Genomic DNA, 16,423 nt, shown 5'->3' with positions numbered 1-16,423 from the left:
CATAATGAGAACATTCCAAAATGCATTGGCCCATGTTAATATTACTTTGCTCATGAGGAAGGAGAAAATGAATTCTGATGGTAAGACCCACGAAGAGACAAACACATGTACACGCGTATCTGTATGCATTCAACATCAGAGATGGGCCTGCTTCCTTGTCTGTCAGCAGTCATTTTATCTTTAAACAAAGAGATTCTTCTTCAGGACGGTGGTTCCTGTTCACAGCTGATCTGACAAAATCTTTGTGCTGATGGTCAGCACAAAGCATCTTCTGACTGTACGATGTTGTACAAAGCATCTCTGGAACATACAACAATCTTACATGACTATGAGAGCCGGCATGATTATTTTCTTTAGATGAAAAATTAAGAGCCCAGTGAGGCTGAGTATGCGGCTTCATTTTAAACATTTGGTAAGTGATAAAATCAGCGCTGCACCTGGAGGCCTTCCCTGCATGCTGGTTAGCATGGGTGAAGGTAAGACACAGAGTGCACTGATCTGTGAACTACCGTCCCTAAGCCGAGCTGTAGATGTGGTGTTTGGAAAGTGGTTTTGCTGCTGTCACATGTGAGATCTCTACCAGGTGCAGAAAGGTACCCATTGTGTTAGACTCTGGCAAACTTTAACCAACAGCCAGATGCACTTTTCATAACTCTCAGAGTGTGTGTATATGTAAATATAAAAGAAGACTCATAACATATATTTACAATTATTCCTAAATCACCAAGATACCATATTGAGAAATAGCTTTAACTTTTTGCAAGAGCATCTTCTATATAATCATTCCAATAAAGGTATAAAACGTATAAATACAGTCTTGGCACACTTTATCTTTGCAAGTGCACTAGAACACTTTCCCTTTTGCCTTATTCCGCTCACTCCTACTTTTGATTGTCTGAAATTTCCTTTACACGTCTCTCAGTTCCTTGAGGATGAGGACTCAGCTAGATTTCTTTTAAAACTGATGACTCTCATCCCAGGGCCCAGCACAGAGCTGTGCACAGAGCACAGCATTCAGGAAATGCTGGCTGAATGCATGCACAGGATTTTTACGTCCTTCAGTCTACTTAAAGCAGGAGTCTGTTTGTAGTATTTGGCCTAAAGAGTTTTGGATTCATAGCAAAACTTCATTTTCATAGTAAACAGTATTTTTAAAAAGCATAAGAAATATGGTAATAAATTTAATACAAATTACACATCATAACTATTCTTTGGTTATTTTTAACAAATTATTTGGGTTTTTTTTTTTTTGGACTGAAGTGGAACACTAAAAACATAAAAATGCAACTACAGAAATTAGCTTAATCTGTAAACATAATAAACCCTGTAAACATACATTTACTACGTAATTGTGCAAGTGTAAAGAATGACTAGTAAAGGCAAGGACTATACATTTAACTTAGTTCTTCAAGGCATACTTAGGAATACTGCTTCGTCGAGCTTTAGTTTGAAGAAGGAATTCTTTTAACTACAACAGGAAAGAGTATGACTCTGTCCACGAGCCATAAGGATATACAGGCAAGAGGGCGGCGTGAACACCTTTCACCCTTTGCAAATCTGACTTTGCTTCACATGTCTTATGAACCACCTTGTTTAGTAGAACCGCATATTAACAAAAGCTGAATACTTTTAAAACGAAGAAGTAAACAGTTTTTTTTTTTTTGCAAGTGAGTCAGTTGACTAAAAATGCAGGTAACACACTTTCCAAGATTATTCCAAAAATCTGGGCAGTAAGGTGCAGTAGGCAGGTCTACAAAATAACAACTAGCCGCAGGCAGCACTGAATGTTCTGTAGTGTACTCAGTATTAAAGTTCTTTTCCCCCCAATTTCAGTTTTCCTTCTCAAAAGGCATCACACTTTTCACACATGACACTTACCACGAATATTTCACAGTTACAATTTCAGTAGTTTAAGAACTGCCTGGAAAATACTGGGAAAGAGGTAAATGCCAAGGACAAAACTCACGATGTCAGGCACACATCCTAGGGCGTGAACTCAAGTTAGAACCAAACAGCTGTGTAAATGCAACGCGTTATTTACGTGAATGAAACAATGGCAAAGTTGTCACACTACTTCTTCTAACGCTTTGATATGATTTTCTCCAATATTTGGGGAGAATCAGCAGCCAAGGGTTAGTCGTTCCCTGGAAAATTTTAAGAATTTGCTTAGAAAAAAGTGGCAGTAAAACACCATCAATGGTTACTTGTAATCTAATCAACGCCATCAAAACCCTGAGTGTTCTCTATGGCCATCTGTAGCTTATCCCATAATTCTTCAAATGATTCATAGGGTGGCAAGTCCAAGCGATTAAAGCTGAAAAAAAACCGAGAGGGGCTGGTTAGGATGATCCCTGACAAGGTCCGTTGCCACGGCACACACAGCGATGCAGCTATTCATGACGGCATGCTCCCACGGCACCAAAGACGTGCTCTCCCCAGGGACAAGGAAGCTCTAGGACTGGACTCGAGGCGTGGACTCTCCCCATGACTTCTTGGTGGTGTCCTCTCGCCTCCACCCTGACCTCCAAATGTCTGGCTTCCCTTCATTTGAACCTCCAAAAGGGAATGTTTTAGCCCCTCTTGGGATGGCCCATCATTCATGGGATGGGGGCAACAGGTGGTCAGCAATTTAGCTGGGCCTCTCCAATGTTCAGCTTCTTGGACTTCAGGTCCAGGCCTGCCTGGTAAAGAAACACCTGTTCCTGGGTTGGTGGCGCCGCCTCCCCCTCCTCCTCCTCATCTGCCCCTTCCTCCACAGCTGCCACCGACCCAGCACAGAGGGAACGAGACCTTCTGGACCTAGGCCAGCTGCTGGAGGACCTTCTCCCTTTGAGGACTTGTTCCCTAGGGTTGAAGAAGCTGCTTACCACGTATGAGCTCTTGGCAGCTTCTCGGGGGTGCCCCACTGTTCGACAGTAAACGACTGTGGTCCGTTTGAGCCTGTAAGGAAGAGGAGTTGCTTTGGTTTCATTTACTCTTTATGGGAATTCCTGGGCATTTCACAGCTCACCTTGGCTAATGGAGAACTTAAACACACAGAGAACTCATCTAGTTTCTTTACACTTGAAAGAACTGATGCTGCCCTGGGCCAGACAACTTCCCCGTCCAGCCGTGAAATGAGGACCCTTCTTCCATCAGCCCATCCGCGAGCCTGTATCACTCTGCGGGGGGCGGGGGGGGGGGCGTGTCTGACCGCGCTGTTTCCCGGCCCTGCATTCCTGGTATCGCCTCCGTCATAGGCACACAGAAAATGAGCACTTTCTTGCTTTTTTGACTACCACTGCAAACAGCTTTAATTTTTTCTGATTATCTAATCTCAGTGCAAAAGATTAAAACTATAGGGAAAAAATTAGTGAAAGAGGTAAAAAATCACCTGAAATTCTACTATTAAATCTGAGTAAACATCCCATCAAACATCTTTAGGTATGTGTGCACATATACAGAATCTTATGTGCACGTGACCATGTTATAATATACACGGTACGTTTTTCTCTTATTATGGCCGCTCTTAGAAGCTCTCTTCTTTAACTGGAGTCTTCCCTTAGCTATTCCTTCTCCAGTTCTCAGCATCCTCCAACCACCCAGGTCAGCAGTGCTGACAACCCGACGAGGCACCTTCTGTACTTTTCTCCACGTCTTTTAATTGTATCCAAGTATGTGTGTATGAGTGTGACTGTCAGAAGCAGCACTAAGGAGGCTTAATATTTTCCATATTACTGTTTTCTCAAAAAGCATTGCTTTTCACACATCACCCATCACAATTATGTTCGCAGGTGAAGTTTCAGTACTATTGTCACTGTGTTTTCCATAACATGGAATCATATATATTTCCCTGCTTTCTGGTTCTTGCACCTAAACAATCCATCTGGAAAACTCCCTGTAAGTCAGTCAGTATCAACTTAACATACTTTTTACTGGCTAGACAACACTGTGCTGTAAGATCAACATTCTGAAGTTATTTCTACTTCTTTTGTAAATCCCTAAGAATTTGAATTTATATTCGAAGACTAATAACTTTGGATTTGTGTGTGGGAAATCTCCCCCAAATTTCAAAAAAATGCATGAAATCAGTGGCTGGCTGGAGGCCTGGGCTGCATCCGAGGGGGCCGTGGGGCTAGAGATGGAAGAGGTGTTTGTCCTGCCTTGATTTTCTCTCTAACTGGTTAAAGTCCAGGAGAAGAGACAGGAAGGGAAGCGAGGTGAAACCACCGGAAAGACAAATGCTAAGAAATTTAGTTAGGCAGGGAATGGGCGCCCTGGTGAGCGGCAAAGCTCCTGGCTCATCCTCCTCCCAGGGAGTGGCTGCTCTGGGTGGGGAGGTGGCGGCGGTTTGATGGGTGCTGCAAACAGATGTAAATGAGGCTTATCAAGGAGACCGGGTTGGCCAAGGAGGAGATGGCAGGGCTCTGATCTTGGCTGTCCCTTCTCTGAAGGCTCTGTTCTTGGTATCTTTAAAAGCAAGTAAATGTCATTCTAATAAACAGAATGTTAACTGTTTTCAGAAGTTGCTGTGATCCACCTCAGAAACAGTACTGCTGCGGTTTTTCTTTTTTGTTGTTGTTGTTAACAAAACACACCTCAAGCCTTACAATCAAAAAACAGGTTGCTAGGATACCATTAATTTCACTTTATAGAAAACTGCATTGATGGTAGCTATTCTGAATATTGAGAGATACAAGCAGTCTAACCCCAGTCCTGCCATTTCTCACAAGGCCTGATTAGATTCTCCACCCTCTAATTAGCAGCGCCCCCATCACACACACACACACACACACACACATACACACACACACACACATACACAGATTCCATGGGAAAGCTTTTTTTTTTTAATAAAAGCAATTTCCAACACTGAAAAAGGCCCAAAGAAACCGACTGAACTTAATGTTTAGTCTATCATTTCCCCCAAATGTATCCTACCACGATATTCCCTGTTTTTGGTTGTCTACTTATGAACACCCTGTGGAACAACTCTACATGCCGCACGACATCCTCCTCCTCCAGACAACGCTTGTTCTGTACTGGAATGCAGAGTGGAAATCAAATTTAAAATTCAAGAATGGAAAGTAACTCGAGTCATTTCATGTTTCCGGTCTTGGCCTACTTCAGTGTATCTAATTATGTCATTCAAAAACCTTTTTTTTCTTTTTTATTAAGCCAAACGTCTATATAAATGATAGAAGCTTGAAGATGAGTTGCCCATGAAAACACCAGCTGGCACAAGCTCCATTTCTGGACACTCTGTAGAGAATCCTTACCATACAGTTCGGCAAATCCATTCATCGGCACACGAGATGTGCCCGTGACAAACTGAAGTAATCTTATCCGCTTCTCTGAATCCATCATTAAGACGGCCTGTGGAAGAGAAAAGTAGCATTTAGGAACATCACTGGGAAAAAAATGGTAACTAAACTACCCTAAAAAATACGCCATCAGAATTCAGCTGAGCATTCATGATCACTTATAAAGAACCTGCATGTTTCTTTTAGCTCCAACTGTGCTTCTTGGTCATTTACAACGTTCCTGAACCTTCAGTTCTGAGGCTCTCTGATAACTCTTCAGCATGGGATTATTAGCCTAATAAAGTGATAAAATTTCCTCTCGATGTGGCTCGTGGCTTTTGAAAAATCATATTTGCTGATATGACTGAATGGCACACACATTTCTCTGTAAAACAGAAAATCACATTCAAAGGGGCCATGCAGGAGTCCCAGAGAATGCATGCGGGTTGTTTCAGGCTGCCTTGAAGAATCTCTACTTCAGTAAGGAACTTAGTGCCAGCTCAGCTGTCACGGCCACTTACTACATTCTGAAACTTACTTTTCTAATAAATATGTATGGAGGTTGGGACCATACCCAGAAGATAAATGTATACTGCACAAAGTCAAAGATGATTTTGCTGGGCTCTCCCTATTTTTGTCTTCTCTATACGTGATCCCCTAGAACAGTTAAACATGATTAAGTCTATCAAAAAGTAATTTACGAAAACAGAAGCTTTCCATCACCTTCCAAAACCACTGGATGACCTGATGATTTACGCTGTAGCCGTTTTTGTACTTTGTGTGTTCTCGCCAGTCATTTACATCGACATCTCCCAAGCCGCACATCAGAAGCTACGTGATAAGAAATGTCAAATTGTAGACAAGAAAAATAATGGGTGCAAAAGTCCGCTTTTAACATAAGAACAGTATTTCTTACCTCTAGTTCATTTTCATCGAAAATTTTGATGAGATCCTGTGGGATCAGTTCAAAAAACCCCTAGTAGAAAGAATATATTTAAAAGCCTGGTTAGCAGGGTCAGTGGACAATCCCACACTCAGCATCTGGAGGCATCCCACACCCACACGATTCCTACCACTCCTGGATGCTTAACTGATGCTTCAGTATTGGCAAAAAAAGTATATACGTCTGTTCTCTCACTGCTTCCTCAAAGTGGCTATTTTAAAACTTCCCCACACTTTTCAAGCCTCCTTCTCCTCTAGGGCATTCCTTCTTTACAGTAGATAATTCCTATTTGGCAGAGAAAGTAGAGGCGATTCTGCGAGATAGAATTCCCTCAACCGTCGTCTGCCTCCCCATGTAACACGCAGCACCGACCTCGAGCGGGGCCCCTCCCCACCGCAGTGCAGAGAGGGACCACTTCCTCTCTGTGCTTCACCTGCCTCCTCAAGGATGTCCTCTCACCAACCCGTATTAGCTCACCTTCTATGAATCTAAATTTGTTCAAGCTGCATTTACCTTAAAAACAACAACAAAGCAAGTCCCTTTCTTCTGCTGACGGCCTCGCTCTGGACAGTGTTACTGCGTGTCACTAAACCCACGTGCTCCCCTCCATCCACCCCTCAACCCCTGCAGTCTGAGCTCTCTGTCAGCGCTGCCCTGAAGTGTCCTGGAGAAGGCCAAAGACAGCTCTGCGGCCACACCTGATAAACGTTCTCTGGTTCCCAGTCTTATCTGCCTTCTCTGCACTGTGATATTGTTGATAATGCCTTCGTCCTGGAAACTCTGTCTGCTGTTGATGGTTTTTCTCTTATGTCTCTGTCTGGCTTTGCTCATTTCCTTTGATGTCTCCTTTTCTCCCATCCCTTCTTTAAATGTCGGTGTTCCTACATCCCACGTGTGGCTATCCACTTTCACTGTTCTTACCATTCTTTCAAAGTTTCCATCATGTCTAGTCCATGCAGGTCACTCCCAGATCCACACTGCCACACTGGATCTCTATCCTTTAAGTCACCCTAAACTACAGATCTCCCTTCCCGAGGGCCATTCAAATGCACACACAGCTCTTCCCACCGTCCTTACCACGTCCCCGCCTGGGTCACCGCAGCACCTTCCCAGCTAGCCTCTGCTGCCCATCTCGCCCCCCTCCAGTTCACTGCAGACCACTTCCAGAATGATCTGACCAAAACATACACCGAATCCTGGTGTTTCATTGTTTAGGAGCCTTTAACGTCACCCTCCTTCCTCACTGGACTTCAGAGATGACTCTAAACCAACAGGTCCTTCATCATCTGGTTCCACTCCGCTCTCCACGCTTGGTTTGACCTCCTGCACCCTCTTCCCCAGCATACAAAATTGCTTGTATTTTCTCTAACGTGGGCACAGTCTTTTGCCAGACTTCACATGTGCTGCTCCCTCTGCTCTTCACGCGTGCATTTCCCTCTTCTCTGTGGCTGGCTCATCCCTCGAGCCCTCCCTCACCCCTGCCTCCATCTCCCTGCTCTGGTTTCTCTCCGCTCACCTGGCACTCAGGCTTCCCTCTGTCCGTCCCACCCTTCAGATTTTCTGCTCCTTGACAGCAGACCTATGTCTTTTTGCCTTGCATGGCACCAGCCACAGAGTCAGTGCTCAATACTGAGTAAATGGAAAATTGCGGGATCAGCATTTAACTTACAGTTAGCTTAAGAAATGAGTGCCCTGACAACAGCCTCAATGACCATCGACTGGGAAGCTGAAACAACTTGTGAATTTATAGTGTGCATAAAATGCAGTCACGGGGAAAGGTCGCTATATACCTTGACCTGTAAAGATGTCCAATAAATATTTGATAAGAGAGGAAAGTGAGTCACAAACCAAGATGTACACTGTGATCCCATTTAGGAAAGGAAACAAGTGGTATATTCTGCCATCCCTCTGGCAGTCTTGCGCCTTTGCTCATCCAAGGTTACTTAAGGTGAGGGGAGCGGGGCTGGAAGAAGGTGAGCGGACATGACAGACGTTAAAGGGGACCGTTGACGTTTACTGCATGGACTTCTTGGATGGTTATGTTTTAACTGAAAATCTATTCATTTAATGTTCTGTTAATATAAAATATAATTAAATACAGTTTTAAAAAGTGAGTCATATACTACTTCTTCTCTGATATAAGGCCCAATATTTAAAACTTATGGACTGTACACTTCAAAATTAAAAAGCAAACAACAGAAAATGAATACCTCTTTAAAAGCAGCCATTTGCTTCTGGATTCGGTTTACAAATCGCCATTGTATAACAAGACTAAAAGAAACAAAACAGTTCATCTTTTTCACAGGAACCAAGAAAAAATGTTAAGGTGCATGTTTTCTGGTTAGAAACAACAAATAAAGACTAGCTTAGCCCAAGGGAAAACTGAATGTGGTTAAGTAATATGGCATTGTTATAGAAAGAGAAAAAGAACATTGAGGCTGACTCTGGGGGAAGAGAAAGAACGTGAAAGAAATACAAAATTATTTGTAATATTTAATAAATACGGTAAAATACTTACTAAATATATTCCTTTTTGTTCTTATTGGTGACAACTATTTCTGATCCACCATTTTTCAACTCATGTTGATGTGTCTAAAATTAAGCATGATACCTGGATATGTTATTTTAGTGAAAAAAGTAAAATCAAGTATACATATTATAGTTATACTAGACACGTGGTGTTTTAAATTAAATCCATTCAAAAGCTAAGAAAACTTAAAATATTAGTTTTACGAAAATAAATACAGAATGACTCAAATGTCAAAGAAAGCAGAAATTCTTGCTGGGAGACAGCTTTTGTTACCGGAAATAAATTTAAAAATAGAGCATAGAAACGGGCTGAGTATATCCATCATTTATCATCTAAACTTACATTATAACATTTCCCTTAAGTTATTAAATTTAGGTTGTAAAGTTTCACAATTTATGTACCATTTATTGATTGATTGATTGATTTTGTGGGGGGAGGGAAAGGTAATTAGGTTTACTTATTTATTTTTAGCGGAGGTACTGGGGATTGAACCCAGAACCTCATGCATGCTAAGCGAATACTCCACCACTTGAGCTATATCCTCCCACCTGTACCATTTTAATTAATCAAAAAAAAAATTTTGTTAATAGAGACACTAGGGATTGAACGCAGGACCTCATGCATCCTAAGCATGAGCTCTACCCCTGAGCCCTACCCTCCCCCATAATTAATCAAAATACACAAACCTGTCCAAAGAGTTCTTCATCTATGACAAACCTGAGGTCCAGTTCTGTTGGATCATTTTCAAGAATCCATCTTAGTGAATTGTAATACTCACTATCCTAGATGTGGAAAATTGCATATTTAAAATTTGTATACAGAAAGAAGATGCCTGAATTTGCCAACAAAATATGCTGAGGGTCTGAATAATTGGGCAAAAGATGAAAAGGTCACTTGGACTTTTTCACACATGCACACACACAAGTATTATAAAAAGGTGTGAATGACTAGTGAGGATATGAGTATAAATGCAACTTTCTTTGAAATGCATCAGAAAAATAAGATGATTGATGGACGGGGGTAGACTCGGGGACAAGTATGTCACGAAGTAAGTCTAGATAAAAAGCCAATTGTGGAATCTGGGTGGTGGAGACACACGTGTCCACTGTAAATTTTTTTCAATTGCATTACATGTTAGAAAATTTTCATAATAAAATGTTAGGAAACATGTTCACTTGTATTTTGGAACACTATAACACATTGATTTCTTCATCATTAAAAGGTAACTCTTTAAAATGTTCAGTGGGCTGTCAAATTACAAATTCTCTGTGTTTCAAGTGAAAAAGACGTACCACTGATTCCATGTCATGAAGTGTTATTGGCTTGTGCAGCATCATCTTGTAAAATGGGCGGATGAAAAAACCTTGCAAAAAAAAAAAAAATCAAACACATTTAAAGTGATTACCAAGTGAAAGAAATCAGATAACTACATATTTTTAAAAAAGTTTTATGCTTAATACTAACCATCCAACAGTTTGCCGTGATACACTGCCATCCCAGCTACCCGGCCAATAAACTTGAAGTAAGAGAGGTGGTCTTCATTACACAACCCAGAGTTGGGATTTATCTGCAGGGTGTAATTGTCCCTGTAAAGATAACTACATTTAAACGCTCCTTTCTATAGCGCATACAAAAATTTTAACATGACAAATGATTACACATCATCTCCCTCTTGTTAGAGCTGTTCACCTCTCCCAGAACCATATTAGACCACTGGATTTCATGGTTTTGAAAAGTCATTTATGTCAAAAGGTGGAAACAACTTAAATGTTATTGAAAGATGAATGGATAAACAAAATGTGGTACATACACATAATGGGGTACTATTCAGCCTTCAAAAGGAAATTCTGACACATGCTACGACATGGATAAACCTTGAGGACATTATGCTAATGAAATAAGTCAGTTACAAAAGGACAAATACTATACGACCCTACCTATATGAAGTACTAGAGAAGTCAAATTCATAGAGACAGAAAGTAGGATGGTGGTTGCCAGGGACTAGGGGAGACAGTGTTTAATGAGTACAGAGTTTCAGTCTGGGAAGATGAAAAAGCTCCGGCAGAGATGATGGTGATGGCTGCACACCAATGTCAATGTCCTTAATGCTGCTGAACGATACACTTGAAATGATTATAATGTAAAAATTTATGTATATTTTATCACAATTTAAAGAAGTTATTTCTGAAACATTAGTTACAGTCTCCCTTTCCTGCACAGTGTGTCGTATGTTTTCCTTGCCTCCTATAACTTGGTTACTTTCAGAAGCACGATCTTTCTTCTAAAATATAGTCGTTGTAAAGGTACTTACGTAGCAGAATATTCAAACAACCCATAGTAAGGGTTAAACATTTCCTTCGAAATCAGAAAGAACCATTCTCTGGCGACTCCTCCGTAATCCAGTCCCTTTTCACCATCGAACTCGATCCACAACCTAGCCTTGAGGAAGTCTGCCCTCTTGACTCCCATGATTCTCCTGTAAGAGTCTTCAAGGACAGTTGTGCGGCGAAGTTTCATCTCAAATTTGTTTGGAATGTCATTCTGAAAACCCAGAGAAGGGAGGCTGACGATTTACATCAATTCAACACGACAACATATTTCCCTGTCACGAAAGTTACAACACTCATTGGATGCTACCGTGTTTCCGAGACCCTTTCTCAGGGAAAACAGGACTAGGTCTATTGTCCCTATTTCCTCTATGGCATGGAAGAACTCATGCATTTTCTCTCAGTATTTTATAATAGAGATGTCTGGTTGTGCCATCTAACCAGCAGTTACTGAAGGTGGTAATAACGCTCTCGGGAAGGCATTTCAGGAACAGTCCTTTCCATCGTAAGACCCAGCGAGGCCCATGCTGTGCCCTGCAGTCAGCCTAGCGCTGCCTGCCGGCCCAGGGCGCTTCCTTCTCGCCACGTTTCCTCCTTGGAGCCTGTGTTCCTCACTCTTTAACAGACGCTAACATTTACAGACTGTGCCAGCACCGCTCCCAGCATTTTAATAGGTTAACTCATTTACTCCTCATAATAATGCTCTGAAGAAGCTACTATTATTATCTCCGTTTTATGGATGAAGAAACTAAATAGAGAAGTAAAGAAAGTCCTAGTGCCTGAGTCTCTCATCTTAACGAATGAGCTACACGGCCTCACTAACCTTTTGTACAGACTCTGCTTACATGACAAACGTAGAGAACCATGCTTTTAGGTAGATCTCACTGTAAATTATATGGCGATCCACCTGAGTAGTTTATTCTTGAGTGCTCTGTGAATAATGTTCCAGTGGAAACCATGAAGAGAAACCATGCTGTCAATATTCTGTCACTTCAAAAAAAGAAAAGAGGGCTAGCTCTAAGGGAAAAAAAAAAAATCAATTTCGCTCTCCGTATATTTAGGAAAAATAGAAAGCCCTATAGTAACATAACAGTACAAGTACTGTATATAAGCAAATAAGGACAACATAAGCATTCTCCTCTGCTGCTTATGTAATTAAAAAAGTGGTGAGACTGGAGAAGAGCCACTTTAGGATTTTAGACGCCAGGCAACCAGTGCAGGTGAGTTCCTCACCAAGCACTTCCTGCAGGCCGGCTCCGGGCCAGGCCCACGCAGGGAGGCGCTGCAGTGGGGCCAGAGATGGGAGGAAAGGGAATGAAACCATGGCCTAAGATGTGGTCACTTCCTTAAGGAGTTTATGATTTGGTGTGTGTGTGAGAAACAAATGGAAACGGTACTAATTCTGAGACTTAAAAGAGGAGGAAAACTGCTAAAAATAGAAATACGAGCAATGTTTTGTGGGCACCAAAAGTGAGCTACTAGTTGCAAGTGTGACCATCCAGCAGCTTCAAGAAGTCTTGAGCGGAGGCAAAGTGAGAGAGGGACTGGGGAACAGCACGTGGGAGGGGTCTACCGCACAGGACAGCCAGAGGGTATGAAAGAGTGGGGAGGGGCAGGATGACAGCGCAGGAAAGGGGAGAAGACTGGGCCCACTGCGCAGACTGCGTGCAGGTCGACCAGGAAGACCGATGAGCAGGGCCCGCGGGACCAGGCTGGTGCGTTCTCAGAGGTTGATGGTGTGGGGTGTACAGAGTGGGGTTTTTTTTTTCTTCCAATTTTTTTTTTTTATTGAAATGTAGCTGATTTACAATGCTAGTTTCAGGTGTACAGCAAAGTGATTCAGTTATAAATATACATACACATATATTTTCTTTTCAGATTTAAAAGGTGTTTTTAAGAAGAGACAAGAGGGAGTGGAAGCCTCCTGAACCAGACGGCACGGGAGAAGAGGAGTGGGCCGGGTGAGTGAGTGATGGCACAGGCAGAGGGGCTGGAGGAGAAACTCCCACGTGTGAGCTGGGAGGGGCGCCACGCGTGGGTTCTGGGATCAGGTGACCCAGGTACAAATCCCGCCTGCGCTCTGCACATCCTGCCTAAGCTCAATTTCCTTATCTATAAAATAGGAACAATACTGATAATCACCCTTACGGAGCTGTCGTAGGTCTTCCCGGGAAAACACGTGTCCCGTGCTTACGCAGCATCTGGCACACGGTGGGCTCAATAATGCTTAGCCGCCCTCATTCCTGACTAACGAGACGTTCAGGATGAGGCAGGGGAAAAGGCTGAAGACAGCTCGAGGCTTTGGAGCACTGGGTTAGACGTTTTTATCTCCATCGTGGTGTTCTGCCTTTTGCTGTGATGTGTCCAGAAAGGGAGTTTAGTTTTTAAATCCTGCTTGAGACTTTTTGTTAAATTGAGGAGTCGGAATCTCTTCCCCACGCTCTTGAGTCTCTCCTTCTGGAACCACTTCAAGCCTCTTAAGCTTTCTTTCATAATTTAAAAAATCTTTTTGTATGTTTTTGTTGCATTCTCAGTAATTTCTTCTCTTTATCACCAGTACGATATGTCATGGGGGAGAAGAGCATGGACTCTGGGGCCAGATCACTTGATCTGTATCTGGCTTTGCCACTGATAACCATAGAACTCGACCACTTTGCCCAATTTCTCTGAGCCTCGGTTTCCTCACCTGTAAAATGTGACAGTAACAGTCCCTTCCTTGTAGACTTACAGTAGAGACTGCATGGGCAATACATGTAACTTGTTGAGGAAAATGCTCGGTAGGCAGTGAGAGCTCAGTAAATATTACTGCTTTCATTATGGTTTCTGTGTTCTGTGACCTGCTCTGGGGGGGAAGTCAACCTCTGTATCACATTTCTAAGTGTTCAGACTGGCAAACAGAGAAGCTAGTGCTTCTATTCCACCATTATGTTGTCGTTAAGAGTGAAAATATTTACCAAATAAATCAACAAAGACTTAAAATCCCAAGGAATTTTAAGAAGTAGGACACAAATTTCCAGAGCGATTTTAATCACAGTGTTATTACTGCAGATGAGTTTAAAGCACTGATGATATTTTAAGATTTTATTAAGATTTATTATAAAATATTTGCACTAAAAAAATCTATATTTCCTCTTTAAAAAGTTTTTTTGGATGGAAAAAATCTGCAGTCACAGACCCACCATCTTGAATCTTTGGAAAAGCAGGCTTCCAGCTTGGAAGGCAAGAAAGTGTAACCCAATGTAGCCACCTAGTGGCGGTACTTGTAAACTGCAGGGCAAGGGGAAAAGTAAGAGCAAGTTAGAAAGGCTTAAAAAATGGTCATCCCCTCAGAGATCTAGACAACAAACTTGGTGGCCACTTGTGGGTGGGCAACAGGGGGAGGAAAGGATTATGGAATTATATGAAATCATGTCTGTGAAACTTTGAAAACTGTAAAGCACTACAGAATTTAAAGAATCTTTCACTGATAAAAAAATTACTCCAAAAAAAAGGTCGACACCAGCAGAAATGAAACAGGTGGGCAGATGATGAGTTTAGTTCCAGACATACTGAATGCGCGGTGATGGAAAAAAGTGTAGTGAACATATCTGATAAGCAGAAGGAGACGAGCCACAAGAGGACTGCTCCAATCACAGCCGTACTTTCAAACTATGCAGACACACTATGCAGACACACTATGCAGACACACTAAACATAGTGTGAAGAAAGTGTGAAGAGTGAATGACCATCCCTGGAGGACGCCGGTCAAAGCAGGAAAAGGAACCCAGAGAGCCTGCCTCCACCATCAGAGTCTGGACCAGGGGATAATCTGAGCCACTCTTGCTCAGTTTCTACAAAGTCCATACCCCACAAACCCATGAGGAAACCAGGTTAGAGCGCTTTAAAAAGCAAACCTTTAACACTGTTTTTCTATATTACAAGGTATATAGAAAAATAAACACATAAAATAATTGTGGTCTTCAATGATTTATCACAGCTACTCAAAAAATAAGCATCCTTTCCCTTTAGAAACTATTCGAAGTTGTTAATATACAGAACAAACTCTCCATTACTTTTAAGAATGCATTTCCCATTGCTTTCAGTCTATATGACAGTCATTCTTAAGAACTCGTAAGTATCACTAACCTGCTTCTTCAACTTTCTTCGGAAGAACTCATACTTTCTTTTGTAATCCCTGGAGTAGGGCACTGCCTTGAGTTGAAAATTTTGGAAAAATAAAGAAGGTTTAGGTTGCTTTACTCTGGAACAAAACAAAAAGTTCCCCTCTGGGTATTTTATGAACAGAAGTTAAAGGCATTAAAAGAGAATATTTGGAAGGAAAAGTTTAATTCAAAGAAAAACAAATATAAGACTTAAAAAATTTTAATTTCTCCATTTAAGATAAAATTGTATTCAGCAATTCCTATGGCTGTAATTTTCATCATGCAATATTCTTGAAATGCAACAGGCCAGAAACAGGAAATGTCTTCCAGGCAGAGAAATATTAGAAGTGAAAATTTCCATTTCTAAAGAGACTTTCAAAGTGATTTCTCCATTAAAGGAACAATTTGAAAAATGTACTTTTTCCTTGAACTCTGAGGCGATGCCTTTTTTATCCATCATTTTAAAAAGACTAAACATGGAGACAAGAGTAATTTAGAAGAATTGTGTTTTCAATTTTACTTATTTTTGTGAATTAGAAAACAGTATAAAATCTGAAAAACGGAAGCAGGAAAAAGTAGCTATATAAAAGAGGATAATGATTTTCCTATCATTAACCTGACTCAAGAGTAGTATAAACATCATACATGGTAATAATTGTACTTAAATATGAGCATGCCTTATATATTTACAGCGATTTCAACCCAAAAGTTCAAGACCAGACCCTGAGTTGACAGGACGCTGTCTGCTTCCTCACCAGATACTCTTGGCACCTCTGATCTGCTGAGGATTGCCAACATTCTCTTTCAGTGGCAAGTACCAGTCTGAGCACAGCAGTCCACTGCCGTAGCATTTTGACTGTCTGGCCCACTGGCCTCCCAAGGCTGCTGCACAGAGTTTGGATGACTTTACATGCTCTTTTCAAACAGCTGAGACCCAGTATATGGGCAGTGGGGAGCAGAGAGATTTGCAAATGTGCTTTCCTCTCCACGCCTTTAGGGTTATGACCTTGACCATTCAGCCCTGAAGAGACAGGTGAGAGGACAACCCCATCAGAGCACTCTGATACAAAGAGACTTACTGGTCCGGTTATTGCTACATTCTGCAACCGAGGATCTTCCCACTGGGTTCTTTTTATATCTGAAGAGAGGGAGGAAAAAAAGGTGTTCTTCATTCGCATGCACAAAATTTGATATTTCAA

The 16,423-nt window shown here is 41.7% G+C and overlaps 1 protein-coding gene across 2 annotated transcripts in view; it reads right to left on the bottom strand.

Annotated features, from left to right (window-relative positions):
- Nucleotides 1-605: 605 nt before the first annotated feature.
- Nucleotides 606-16,423, bottom strand: part of NEDD4 (NEDD4 E3 ubiquitin protein ligase) — a 113,225-nt gene continuing 97,407 nt past the window's right edge. For both annotated transcript variants that reach the window (XM_032481127.1, XM_006179886.3), the window contains 13 exons: nucleotides 16,304-16,362; nucleotides 15,208-15,273; nucleotides 11,067-11,296; nucleotides 10,220-10,341; nucleotides 10,048-10,118; nucleotides 9,442-9,537; nucleotides 8,744-8,817; nucleotides 8,436-8,496; nucleotides 6,199-6,258; nucleotides 6,006-6,113; nucleotides 5,259-5,355; nucleotides 2,868-2,940; nucleotides 606-2,314 (listed from right to left, as the gene is read on the bottom strand). In XM_032481127.1, the coding sequence (XP_032337018.1) occupies nucleotides 2,212-2,314; nucleotides 2,868-2,940; nucleotides 5,259-5,355; nucleotides 6,006-6,113; nucleotides 6,199-6,258; nucleotides 8,436-8,496; nucleotides 8,744-8,817; nucleotides 9,442-9,537; nucleotides 10,048-10,118; nucleotides 10,220-10,341; nucleotides 11,067-11,296; nucleotides 15,208-15,273; nucleotides 16,304-16,362 (1,220 nt within the window). In that variant the 3' untranslated portion in view covers nucleotides 606-2,211. The remainder of the gene's footprint in view (nucleotides 2,315-2,867; nucleotides 2,941-5,258; nucleotides 5,356-6,005; nucleotides 6,114-6,198; nucleotides 6,259-8,435; nucleotides 8,497-8,743; nucleotides 8,818-9,441; nucleotides 9,538-10,047; nucleotides 10,119-10,219; nucleotides 10,342-11,066; nucleotides 11,297-15,207; nucleotides 15,274-16,303; nucleotides 16,363-16,423) is intronic.

This window comes from Camelus ferus, chromosome 6, assembly GCF_009834535.1.
Source record: "Camelus ferus isolate YT-003-E chromosome 6, BCGSAC_Cfer_1.0, whole genome shotgun sequence".
Taxonomy (NCBI): domain Eukaryota; kingdom Metazoa; phylum Chordata; class Mammalia; order Artiodactyla; family Camelidae; genus Camelus; species Camelus ferus.
Note: the sequence above shows the minus strand (reverse complement) of the source record. Positions and strands in the feature narration are given on the sequence as shown.